Here is a 14,201-nt window from a genome sequence, read left to right on the forward strand (position 1 = left end):
ACTTTCTGGTCTAAAAGCACAGTATAATGTAATAGATTAGATCTAAGCGTCAACAGTTTCTTAAAATATCTGGCACAAATTGCTCAGCTTTCAATAACCAACGCACAGAGAACAAGCTCCCCATTCACTGAAGAAAGTCAGCTGGGAGAAGGGTTTGCCCTCCTCAGCAACTTATTTTATAAACAGGGAATTAATGTTGAATCTTAGGTCTGCCTTGAAGAAGTTCTTATTTTTAAGTCAAAGTTTAAACATCCACTAAAATACACATCCAAAAAGAACTCAAGAGTGTTACTGAAAAGCAAAACAACACATACGCTGCAATAATATGAACACAAGAAGACCCAAGCAAATACTGCACATTATTTGTTGTTGCTGTCCTCTAAAAACAACATTAAAGCTAATTAAGTATCAGCTTGTTTACAACAAGGCAGGCTACAAGCCTAATGTGTGTTTTTTTATGCTGCAGTAGCCACTAATATTAAAAAAGTCTAATAATTAAAACAAAACAATAAAACCATCAAAGGAGCACCAAAATGCAAATACCCCAGACTGTCTAAGCCTGGGTGGCCACCCAGGGCTCTTAAGACTCATCCAGCTTGCAAGCAGTTCCAGAGCTGCTCCCCTGCCTGGGCTACGTGAGCTCCTAGACAGTAGCTGGGGTGGCTGACAGCATTGCTGTTTAGTCCCAAATTCCTGCAGCTGGAAGAAAAGAACAAAAGGTCGACATTACCAGGTTACTTCAGGACCCATCCTCAGTCTTGTCCAAGAGAAGACAGCTGGGATCCCTGGGGGTTCACGACTTCCTCCACTTAGCAATGAATCCCAGAGCTTGCCTTTCTCCCAGCCTTGGGAGATAGGGTGCAGTTCCAGTCCATGAGATGGAACTGGTCCAGTCCATGAGCACTGGGACCATGATCAGGACCGGGACCTGTATGTAGGGTCAGGCAGGCTGGCAACCACAGTCTAAACCAAAATAGGATTCTGTACCAGCAGAAATTTCTTTGTCTCCCGTTGATTTATAAAATTTCAGTTCCAGAGTTCCTGCTGCTTTCTTTGGGAGACCCCACCACAATGTCTCACGAACATTCTCATTAATAAGACATTTACTTGTCCTAACTCTTCTTTTACTGTGTTTCATGACACAGCACCTACCTACAGCACTATATATTAGTTCTTCAGTTAAAAAAGAAAGAATTAGTACCACCACATATAGGTCAGTTGGAACCCCATGCCACTTCACAGTTGTTCCCCACCATTCCCCTGTAAAAATTATCCAGTAATTTGCCTCTCCAAATCATTTAGCCAAGAACAAAAGGTTTGACAGCCAAGAACACAAGGTTTGACAGGATTCATGGGATGAAATTATTTTCCATTTCTAAGGTCTGCTGTTCTGACAGAACATCCTGTCCTTTTCTGTTCATTTGATATGACTTTTATGTATAGCAGTGATTGCCTTAATTCATGTGAATCATTTAAAATTACAGTCCACTGACCTATAGCTCTCTATAAAGCAGAAATATGATATATATAAAATATATATAATTAAAAACTTGGAAATATTCTGTTAGAAGAAAGGAGCTACACTGGTTTATGCTACACAAGGATCCAGCCCAATATAAGAAACAGACAAAGAGAACTGACAGAGACTTTTAAACTGGAAATAGTTAAAAACAAGGGACTGTTCTGATCATTGATATCATATTTGTGTTGAAGAGAACGGTCTTGCTTCTTAGTGAAGAGGTGCATCACCTTTCCAATTGGGCAAGCCACATAGCTCTTTCTAGTGCCAAGAGAGGGCTACGTGTCATGGCCTTTCCTGCATGGTGTGAGCAGAGCTGCTCCGTAAGTGCAGCACAGCTGACTGGCACCCGCACAGCAGCTGTGACATTTCCCAGAAAAGAGGGCAATGAGAAACTGGTTGCTTTCATTTCTCTGGAAACTACATAGCCTGCTCCCAGATACCATCTTTCCAAGAGAGCAGGCATGCTCTTAAAACATGTGCTGGGAAGTACACCATAAACATGAAATGATGAAGGTTATTGGGAAGAGACAACTTTGGGCAAGGCAGTAAGGCTTCTGCTGCTTGAAAACCAAAAACTTTTTTCCGCTCAGTTACGCCAGTAATACTGAATGGTTCAATTCTGACTTAAATCTCCAGGTGTGAGACACCAAACTCTGGCCTTTTGTGTCTTAAATACTGCACCTTCCCACTTGCTGTGTATCACTCAGTTCTTGCTCATTTGCCGACCCATCCAACTTAACCACACATCTCTATTTCCCTCGTATCCTGCATGATATTTCTCTGTACTTTCATAGGAAAAAAATTTTTTAAGTGTTGCTGAATTTTTAAGAACCATTGGCATTAAAAAAATCCTATGGGTCTACCAGAGGTATATTAACAAGCATGGCCACACAACCTGCCACAGTCCATCACTTCAGGCAAGCACAGTGAAGGTTGTCCTGAACAAATCAGATGGTACACGTCATGCTGTTTTTTTCTGACACACTGTGATATACAAAATAATCATTTTGGACAATGAAGTCACTACAGTGCTCAAATCAACTACCATGAACTCAAAGGTACGCACAGAGACTTCTCAGACAGCCACAAGCTGCAGGTGTGACCAAGCATGAAAAGCAAAGCAGCCTCACGCAACTTACAACCTTAACAGCCAAAAGAATTCCACATCATCGAGCTTGCCACAAAACCAAGCTGGCACAGGAGCATATGTGATATCCAGCCTTAACACAGCAATTAAAAGCACCAAGTAAAGACAGCAGCAACTGCTACAAAACTCCAGCTGATTGTACTTGTATTAAAAGCTAGCAACACAGGAGGATGTGAAACTTTAGCTTGTTCAAAAAAAAAATAAAGCAAAGCAGCTAAAAGCAAAGATAAGCTCAAGTAGGCAAGACATTTAAGGCCTTTTTTGAGAGGAAGGAAAAAAAGTCCAGAGTTTATTAAAAAAAAGAGTAGATTTGCCAGAACATTTTTCCGTGTAAATATGAAGCAGTCAAACACTAATTTTTTCCTCTCTACTTTATCCTCACATGATTTAAAGATTCATACAGTCCTAACAGTCCATAGCTCTGTATGTTTTAGAAGAATGTCTGTTTAAAAATTCTTGAAGAAAAATAAAGAAAGGGAAAGGTGGGGAATTGTGAAGAAGAAATATTTCCTTAAAAGACAAACAGAAAAACACAGCTACAAGAAATGGTGAAGGAAAGGGCAAGGTAGCAAAACATCAGAGGAAAGAAATGCTCACTTAGTTAAAGGAGGATAAGTTTGAGGCTGATTTTTCACAGGACCTCCACAAAAGAGGCCTGGCAGCCACAGGCTCTAATTTTCCACCTGCAAACACGTTCATTCCCACACTCCGCAGGTGCAGCCATCCCATTCCAAACACTCTGTGTTTTCTTTCACTGGAAAGCTGTACAGCATGTTCTTCAGGGAAAATGCAGAGCTGACAGCTGAACTTGGGGCAAAAGCCTAATGCAGAACAGTGCAGATGCTGGAATATGTCCCTCCCTACATAGTCATGCATACCAGACCTACCATGCACAGCACCATGGGGACCCAGCCCCACTGGTGGCACCCAGACCAGGAACTGCTCTTGTTTTGCAGGATTATGCCCCAATCTGCAACAGCACAAACACCATCGGATATTACTGGGTACAGAGCACATAAGCAAGATACTGAAAGCTTCTTCCAAGAAAGAAAAAAAGAAAACCAGACCAAAGCACACCTTCATTCCTTCACAGGAGGCACAGCAGTATCACACATGAAGATAGAGATACTGTGGGGAGCAAAATGTAACTTCAGCTTTCCTTTAGAACTGTGGAAAGAAAGAAAAAAAAAAAAGGCCACGGATTGTCTGATGCTTGTGCAGAAAGCAACATTGCACCCACATTTTCAGAAAGCCACAAGAGTGTGTGGGTTCTCTGGTTTTGGAACAAGAGCACAGTGAAAGCAAGCTTGTTTACTTTGACACTGTACAAAGGCTTATTTTTTTAAAATAAATGGTTGAAAGGATGCCTCCCCTCTGAGGAGTTAGCAGAAAATAAAAGGCAGATTTATATTTCTAATCTATGCAAATATCTACTCTACAGGGCATCACAAATACTGCTTTATATCAGACAGTATGCAGATCCCAGGTGCTTTAAATATGCCAAAAGCATGCGCAGCATCTCCACCTGCGATGGCTGCTCACTCTGAGAACAGCTGGATGACTAAAAAGAGGCTGTCTAAGTAGCCTTCCATGAAAAATGCCTTTTGCTAATGTGCCAGCCCCCATACTCCCACCCAAATGGCTCCTGCTGTAGCTGCCATCAAGCCTGGAGAGGGGTTTTTTTTGTTTGTTTGTTTGTTTGGTTTTTTTTTTTAATTTGGTTTATCGCAAATTCTTCTAGAAATTTTCAAATTATAGCAATTACAACATGGTGAAACTCCTACTGACACCTTAGGAAATTATCATGGGGCTTTAATTCATAATTCCCCCTGGAAGATGTCTGTGGAAGTGGGTGGAGGCAGAATGCCAGGACTAGAGGTGGGGGAGATGCTGGAGTCACCGAGATCTTGGAGAAGACAGGATTAAGGTCAGGGGATATCTACAGATGGGAGCCTCAACCCAAGACAAAAGAAACAGACTAGAAAGAGTAGGGAAATAAGAGGACTAGAGGGTAGGAAATAGCTCTCCGAGGAGAAGGCCCAATGCCAAGAGTACAATGCTATTACGTTGAAAGGAAAGCATAGCAGTAATATTTATTTCATTGCCATTACCAGAAAGAAGAGACAGGTACTCTACAACTGGCGGCTGCTTTCTGTACATTTCCCTAGGACATCCGTGGGAAGCTTCTGTTCGCAGGTCAAGAAACATGGCTGTCCTGAGAAGCCTCACCATTCACATTCAAAAATCACTAACCAAACAAGACTAACGATGTCCTGCCGGTGCTTCTTACCCTGTCCCAATGCTCCACTTAACTTTGTCTGAGGAGGAAAACAAACCCACACCAACTAATGTTTGTATCTTTAAGCAAGAGCCAATTTTGTAAAAAAGAAGAACTGCAAGCTACAGAGTCAGATCTGACCTACTAAAATGATTAATGTGTCCCCCAGAGTACTCTTTGCCTCAGCTTTTCTTGCAGGCCTCAGAGGTTGACTTCAAAGAGCTGTTAGCTGAATAAACTGCTCTGGCAGTCTTGTCTTTTCATTTTCTTTCCCAAGGATCCCACAGGCCCTTCTTTCTCATATTATCAGAAATACCTCTTACAAATTAACTACAGGCATCCCACATTAAGTCATGGCTGTGCTTGTGTTTATACGAGAGGTGCCTGCAGCTCTACAGGTCCTCAATAACCAGTTACATGGCCAACCCACGTAACCCGTTCACTCAGTCACTCAATACCCATCCACACCTTTAAAATTACGAGGTCATTTGGGCACAAACTGAAATACAAGAAATTCCTTCTAAACACAAAACCCCCTTAATTTATGGCAGGGGTGGCTGAACACTGGAACGGGTTTTCCAGAAAAGGCGTGGAGTCTCTCCATCCATAGAGATATTCAAAATCCAATGGCATACAGTCCTAGAGCAACCTCCTCTAATTGACCCTGCTCTGAGCACACGATCTCCAGAGGTACCTTCCAACCTCAACCATCCTGCAACTCTGTGGTTAGCACTTCTACTTGCATTTAGCTTCAGCAAGTCAAACATTGTACCCACACTGTACCTCTGAAGGACAGCACTGACTTCTTACTAGATTACTATTCCACTCCTCTCCTAGCACATCACATATGGACAGGTTCCCATAGAGTCTGTTCACCACTGGGGGACATAGCGCTTGAAGCAGTGTTACTCACCCGTATTTCTGCATCCACATTTGGCTTGTGCAATACAGGAAGTTACCAGCAAAACCATTAAGAGCTCCTGACCACTACCAATACCTGCAGGCAGCCAAAATCCTGCTATTATGCCTGCAGGCATAATTAGCATTTTAGACTTCCAACAGTAATGATAAAATGTAAATTTTATAAATAAATTATTATGGGTTCACCTAAATATGAATTGTCTTATTTGTACAAGGGTTCCTCCTGTTGGTCCCAGTTGCGAAACAACAGCAGAACACAAAATGGTCCACAGATTGTTTTGAAGAGTCAGGTGGTCTTTCAAATAAAAATGATTAAGGAACACTGCCTCAGAGCCACTGACCAACCCCTCTTTTCAACCAACAAAACCTAAAAGCCTTGGATCATTTTCCCTCTTCGCAATGATAGTGCGTGAGGTGCGGGGGGCTGCAGTTGCTGGAAGCAGGGGGAATATTCAATTCAGGACAAATCTCTCAAAACCAGCTACCAAGCCAAAGTCTATAATCCTACAAATCAGAGGCAGAGTAAACCATCTTAGTAAACCAATTCCTTAGGTTTTGAATACTTGTGGATTATGTAAGTGTTTGCTGAAGCATTCTCAGAAGAATTTTCATCATCTTCAAGGAATATATAATCAGCCCTGGCAATTCTGGAGTCTACAATTAACTAAAAGCCTGGACTGAAAGATGGGTTTAACCTCAAGCTCCAAACATGGCCAGGCAAGCTCAGGGCTGGAGATGTTTCCACCAAGAGAAGGTTACAAAGGTAACAGGTTCACTGCTGGCAGTGCTGTCACTAGCTTTGCAGCTTCAGCCTTTGGCAATGGTTTTCTTTTGGGGTTGGGTTTGTTTGTTTGTGGTGGTTCTGCAGCTTCCCAGAAGGAGATGAAGTGTCTGATCATGAGTTTTGCATTTAAGAGAGATTTGTCATTTGTACATAAATATAAGTCGAATACATAAGCACTGAGTGGGCGAGCCTAGTGCCTACCTCGCCATCACAGGTTATCATGATCAAGCCTAATCCTAAAAGCAGCCAGTCTCAATTTCAAAACAAATGTTTAATCAGTTTACCAAGAGCAAACAAAGCCAAAAAAACCTACAACCCCCCCCCATCTGTCCATCTAATCACACATTAGACTAAGCCTTTCTCCACCATTTGTTTCAGAAGTCCTCCCTGTCCCCATCACTCATTGCTTCAAACATGAGATTTTCTGCATCTACCTAGAATTGCACAGTTGAAGGTTTGCTGCCATCACATCATCTACAGTGAAGCAATTACACTTCAGGAAACAACAACAACAACAAAACAACAACAAAAAAACCTTAACAGGCTATTCTGTATCTGAGATACATTAGTAAGCTGCTGGTTTTGCTACAGACATTTAAAGAAACATAAGAGACACTTATAAGACTCGGCAGCTTATGTTATCAATCACTTCAGAGAGAAAAACAATTCAGCAGCCACTCCAGTTGAGAGTGCTATGAAGTTCAATTGTCACTGAAATGTTTTGTTATTACCAACCTGGGCAGAATGAACAAATACACCTCTGCAGGCAAGCTATGAATGAGCAATCAGCACTGCAGGCTGCAGCTTGAAGAGATAATAGCATCCAAGTAGCCACAATGCTTCCTTGCACACAACTAGGCCAGGACTGGGATGACAAAAGTGAGCAACAGGACATTTCAGACATTCCAACTGTATGTTAAATAATTCTGAAGGAAAAGGTATGGGGCTTCCCTCTCTCAACGCGTACAAAGCAGCAACACACAGATACAGACAAGCATCAATGTTCAGTCTATTCCCAGGGAAATTTAAGTTTTGTGATGCTTTCAGCCCACTATTTGGCAAGAATGCTACATATACAATAGTCAAGAGACTGCTTAACAGATGTCATTTTTAAGAATCAAATCTTTCGCATCCTACTAAAGCCAATTCTCCAGTTCAGTGTTAAGAAAAAATCCTTTAAAATACACAATCTACAATATAAAAAATGCTTCACATCTTGCACCTTTGTAGAAGCCAAGCCACTCTTTCTCCACTATTTATATGTCTTTTTTTTAGACATGATGACCACGTGGTGAATTTCAGGATTGCAGCAACAGAACATTTTTTCCAGTGGGGAGGTTTCTGCCACCCTGTAGCCCTCACCCACTTATTCTAGGCTTTACCTCTAGTTGTGCTGATGCAACTTTGCTCTGACCAGATCAATGAAATAATTTTGGTTGAAAAGAAAACAAGCCCACCCCTTTTTGGGTGAGGTGGGCTTTTTTTTCCCCTCTCTTTTTTTTTTTTAAATTCAAATACAGCACAGATGTGCAAAAACCACAGTGAAGTGGTTTACAAGAATAACCCCTCAAAACAGTTGCATTTTTACAACTGCAGCACAGGGCTCTGAATAAAAGAGCCATTCCCACTGAAGTTGTTTGCAAAGGTGCACACTGATCATAATTAAAGGACTAATACCCTCTAACAATTTTAATCCTTTTGTGAAGCATAACAGGAAAAAAATCAGGAGTGGGATAGGCAAAACCCAGAAAAGATGCCAAAGTTCACTTTCAGCAAAGCACAGGTAGACATAAGAATAATAAACTAAAACTGTATATAGAGGTCCTTTGCCTATGGCTTCCTTTTAATCAGTAGAAGGTTACAGAAAAACAGTATGGTCACCACGGTCCCTTATAAAATTTATGTGAGGTTTTTAAACATATATCTATTATTCCCTTTTTGTTTCTGCAGTTGGTCATGTATAACCATTCACCAATACTGCTTTTTTAGTTTTTTCCAAACAGATATCATCAAGTGGTAACTTCTCTTACTTTTTCCCATTTGGGCAATCATCAGGAAAGGAAAGAACCAGATGATACCTGAGCAAATATTGAATGCCAGAAACAAAGCAACTGTCCGTTCCCTTCTAGCTATATCACAACAGTGTGAACAGAGGGAAACCACATACCTTGTTACCTCCTGCTGCAGTCGGGAAACACTGGGCACATAGAACATTACCCCAAAGAAAAGCAAAGGCTCATTGGCAAATTTGTCCAGCTGCTTCTTCAGAGGCTTTTCCAGTTCAACCCAGCGGGCTTGCTGGCTCTTGCTGAGAAACCAAAGGCCAAAGTAGTGTGTCTAGATAAAGAAACAAAATAGCATCAGTTTACCTTTTTCAGCTAGATCACACACACAATCAATGACAAATATGCAAATAAGAACAGATGGCAGTGTGTAAATTTTTCCATATGCAAAATCAGAGTAATTTCTTTTTTACTGTCCTTTTTTATTTTTAGGACAATCTTGAAGACAATGACAAATTAATATTGCAATACAATGTACTTCATGGAGTACTATCTGCCCCTTACCATCTCTTCCAAATGCATGTTAAAGAGCTCTATCTGACATTATGGCACAGGTGACATAAATGATTTATAGAAAGTGTCTGAGTCTTCGTTTTCTTTTACACCTGTGCCTTGTGAACAGATAGCAAATACTAGGTCTGAATCAAAGCACAACGGCTTCATGAGACCTTGGATCAGGCCCACTGCAGGCAAAGGACAAGGACTCTTCCAACTATAAAAAAGAATGCAAACCCACGTGCATATGTCACATCTACAGATAACAGAACCTTCTACCCAATACAGAACATGTTTACTTGTTTTTTAATGCACTCACAAGGTTTTATGATGGACAAGTATTACACTAAAAATGTGCATCACACACAAGTTGTTTGCTCTAGGCTTTTACAGCAATACCAGTTTGAAAACCTCAGCTGTTTCCCATCCTGTGTAAATCTCAATGGCTGTAGTACCTCCTGCATAAGCCACGTGGGACTGTTGCTGGTGGAGAGTAATTAACAAGGAACAGTGTTCAGAACTAGAGCTTCAAATATTACAAATTGGTAATAAGCAGCTGAAGGAATAGCCAATCCATCATGAAGGATTCTATCAAAAAGCCCTTAAACCACTGTATTAAACACACTGATCTACTACTGCAGGCAAATGCATACTATAATTAACAGCAAGTACTATGACTACAGATCTGAAGAAAAGGCAAAAAAAAAAAAAGCGTTCATGTTTAGCAAAGAAACTAATCCATCAGTTGCTTGGAAGTCTGACTGTAGCCCTAACTGTGAAGTTCATATCAATATCTTTTTCTTCTGTATTTCAGCTGATAGCATCTGGAGATTTCCAGCAATGCCTTCGATATAAAATGCCACTCTGTACTAACACTGGAATGAATGAAACAGAAACTGTGAGAGGAGCTTTTGTGGACACCAAGCACATTTAGGATCTGAAAGTGGCATCATCACTATTTCTGCATATTTCTCTCATTTTATTTCCATAAACTTTCTTGGTGTTTAATCCAACTGACTCCTTATTCAACGAAAACTTTCCAGTAGTTTCCACTAGATTAGATTAACCCTAAAACAAGTAAAATACTTATTTTGTTGTTATAGCTTAACTTACCTGGACAACAATCCTCCCCAGGCAGTCACCTAGGGAAGCAATCCTTTACACATAGCACCAAATTTTAAATAAAGATACTTGAAACAAAGAATAGAAAACCCCCCATTTGCTGTTTTATAAAGCTTTCATTTGAAATTACTTTTAATACATTCAAAAAGTTTGGCCTATAAATCAACCATCAAGATTTCACCAACTGGATTTCCCAGATGTTCATGCTTTTAAATAAAAAGTCTTTGAAAGTAGCAAATTGCAACCATCACACTTTGCAAAAGCCACCATCAACAGACTGTTTCACTTTGGTATGGATAGTTGTCTAAAAACCATTGCATGTACCATGACTTAGCATACAACACAAGGGCAACTAATGCAATACTGAAAAATTAAAATGCTTAGAAATTACAACAACCCAGCAGGGACAACACTGCTCCAACCATTTTGTAGCTGAGGGCATTCAAGAGAGAATCATGTGCAAAAACTCTGAATTGGAGTGCTGGTGCATTTACTTTAGGGTCTCATTACGTACATATTTTCAACTTTGGAGAACGTCCAGACTAACATTCAACTATGGTGATAATTAATTCAACTTGATTCCTCCATGAAGCCTGACAAACCTGCAGTATAGCTTGAACACTGCTCAGTCCTTTCTCTTTAACCTTCGTTTGGTACAGTGAAGCAAGCTAGTTCTTTTTCTGAAGAGAATCCATGTGTATTTCCTTCTAGAATTTAAAGGCATCTTCAATAAATCAATCAATCCAGGGCACAAATAAATCAAGAAGTCAGCATCTCCCATAGGATAAACTTAAAGAAAAACCAACCAACTCACTGATACATCTACATTCCCTCTGTAGTCACCACTGGATAAAAAGTTCTTTCTGACAAGCTCACCATGATAGTAATTAGATTAAAATGAAGGAGGGAGGAACAGCGGAGACAGCAAAGGAAAGGAATTAATGTGAAGGCAGAAAAAAGCACGGTGATTTTACCACCTCATAAGGGAAAGACTTAACGCACAAACTCTTGAAAATCTCTGCAGGGCAGCTCACCCTCAACAAGAAACAGTGCAGAGCTGCAAAAACACATCTTCCATATTACTTTAAAGAGTAAACATTCACATCACCTAGGACTCAAGTTAGCAGTGTCAAGTACTGGTAAAACATCTAGCAACTAAGATGATTTGGAGTCTGAAGTCTAAAAGAGTTATTCAAGGGATTAAGAGTATTGCAATTAAACAGCTCAAATGAGCACAGTCCCTCCCCTTTGAGTGGGGGCAGGGGGACAACAAAAATTTAGATTTGCTACAGTAGAAAGGCTCTTCAAGTACCAAATCCAGAATCACTTCCAAGGAATAAGAAGTGAAGGGAATGCACCGTTTAAGCTTCTAGACTACAGCAGATACAATGGACCAACAACAGCAGCATGTATTTCCCACAACTAAAAGACTTTTCCTGGAAAGCAGCCTGGAGAGGATTGAGCAATTGCAGATGAAGCATAGGGACTACAGAGCAAAGCTCAAGTCACAAATGCATGCACTTTGGAGAGACAACCAACACAGTTATCTGAATATCAGCTCCCTGTCACCAGGAACTTTACTTCTTGAAAACATTAGCATTTTTTAGCAATCCACAGTGGGGAAGGACTTCTGTAGCCACTACTGCGAATGCCTGAAGAGACTCTCTCCCCCAAGAACGTGAGTAATTCCCAAACAGGAACGGAAGAACCTGGAACTGGAAATGGCTAGACTGTCAAGTTCAGTATGCTATGGCCAGGCATATGACAGTCCAGAAGGCCTTACAGAATCCAAGTCATGCATTGCCATACATTCCAGCCCACAAATTAGATGAGAGGATATAAAAATGGGATCTTTTTCTCTATAAGCAGCTGATTGAAAACTAGGTTGATTCCAAAAGCTAGTCTGTCCATCTGTACAAAGGGAACCACTGACTTCATTCCAGTTTTCACCTGGCAGGCTCTGACATAACACAGGCTGCTCTAGCAGGTACATCAGCAAAGTGGCAAAGAAAGTGAATGATGCTTTCACTCCTTAAAAAGAAAAACAGAAAAAAAAAATCCTTCTTCCAGCCACTGTTGATAGATGGGTGATACACACTGAAGGAAAGCTTTTCATAACGCTAAATGTGTGCACACACATCCATTCTGCAGACGAAGAGCTTCAGTTGCTAGTGCTTTCTGTCTGCCTAATCTGCAAATACATGAAGAACTCTGTTAGAAAAGAGTTTACATTCATTTTCTCTCAAGGTTTTAAAATTTGTCTTACCTACCACACACGACTTTGTACGTGGTACAAGGAAACCGGCTTACACTCCTCTAGGAACTGCAGTCCTCTGCTAAAGCAGCGGACAAGAACCAGAGCACCTGCACGCCCCAATGACACTATGTGAAAAGTTGATCCTCAAAATATGGAGAGTCAGAAAAGAAAACTGGATACACAAAACCTGTGCTGAGAAGTCTTAAAAAAGACGACATTATAGCTGCCAGTTCAGGAGGCAACATATTCGTTTTGGACTTGGACTTAGCTATACTCCGAAGTCCAAAACTACCCCTACCTTTATGTCGGGCAAAAGAGCAGAATTGCAAACAACAGGAGAGGACAGACACTTACTAAACCAGCAAATCTCACTCAAAAGGATCCAATGAGACAGGCTTGGTGTTTATTAAAGCATCTGGTTAAGCGGCCAACTAAATATTTATCCTTGAGAAAGAGGCAGAGTTCCATCTCCTCTGAGCAAAAAGCATTAAACCCTGCTATCCTGGGGCACTCGCACAGAGGGGAAAGCACCATTTACAGCAGCCAATTGTTCCTAGAAGGTCTCTCGTCCAAGCACTGCCTGAACCCCATGCCAGCTTAGCTGACAAGACAAGTCAAACCAACCCAAACTTTGAGGCAACTTGGCTGCTGAACACAGGTTTCCAGTTGTGCCCTACAAGGAGGGGACACCTTCTAGGGCACAAAAAAAGGTCAGAATGGCAGCAAACAGCCACCCCTGCGCAGCAGTCAGTGTCCACCTGGGGTTCTCAGCTCATCATCTTCCTCTTTTGGTTTGGGTTTTGCAGTGTCACAGTGTTGGAGGTACCATTGTGAAATTCAGCTTGAAAGAATAATTTTGGTTGGAAAATACCTTCTGGACAGCCGCCTCACCCAACCTTGCAATACATCAGAACATTCCAGCTTTAAACTTTTTATTGTTTTATAAAGTGAATTAAGGAGAACAAAAAGGGGAAACAGACATGAAGTCTCACAACAAATTTGTACAGATTACTCTGCTATTTCAAGCAGGTTCACTTAGTCTCACTTGAAGGGAAAAATGTCATTATATTGGGAAAAAAAAAAATCCTTTTTATAATCTGTGCACATACATACAAGATTACAAAATTACATTTCTGACCTTCTCTTTCCCTTCCTCCCCTCTTCTCATCTTTACTTTTTACATAATGCTGGCATAGAGCTCATTTTATTGGAACTGGTAACTGTTCAACTAGAAGACCTTATGCTTTGTCAAGAGCTTTGCCGAAAAGGATAAAACAAGATTTTACAGTAGTTACATGTCTACACTTTCTACTGACCTATTCCTGAACCCTGACTCAGTCAGGGAGGGAGTTGCATTCCCCAGAGATCAAATAGAAATATGCATAATCCATTAGATACTGTTTTTCAGTCATGTGTGGTATAATGATCGACAGTCCTTCACAACAATACATACAGTCACCTCAAACAGTTTTGCTTTTTAGCAGGGGGGTTGGACAGTTTTTTGTTTATTTCTAAGAAATCAGCATGAGTGAAACATGGATGTATTCCTAACACAAAGGTAAAAGTTGTGGTACACCTGGGATTTATTTAAATGTAAGACCAAACTAAAGTA

General features: G+C 40.7%; 1 protein-coding gene across 1 annotated transcript in view; it reads right to left on the minus strand.

Annotated features, from left to right (window-relative positions):
- Positions 1-14,201, minus strand: part of PTPN14 (protein tyrosine phosphatase non-receptor type 14) — a 122,385-nt gene that overhangs the window by 61,235 nt on the left and 46,949 nt on the right. The window contains exon 3 of the mRNA XM_075496418.1: positions 8,820-8,989. Within this exon, the coding sequence (XP_075352533.1) occupies positions 8,820-8,989 (170 nt within the window). The remainder of the gene's footprint in view (positions 1-8,819; positions 8,990-14,201) is intronic.

The sequence above is a fragment of the Mycteria americana genome, chromosome 3, assembly GCF_035582795.1.
Source record: "Mycteria americana isolate JAX WOST 10 ecotype Jacksonville Zoo and Gardens chromosome 3, USCA_MyAme_1.0, whole genome shotgun sequence".
Lineage (NCBI taxonomy): Eukaryota > Metazoa > Chordata > Aves > Ciconiiformes > Ciconiidae > Mycteria > Mycteria americana.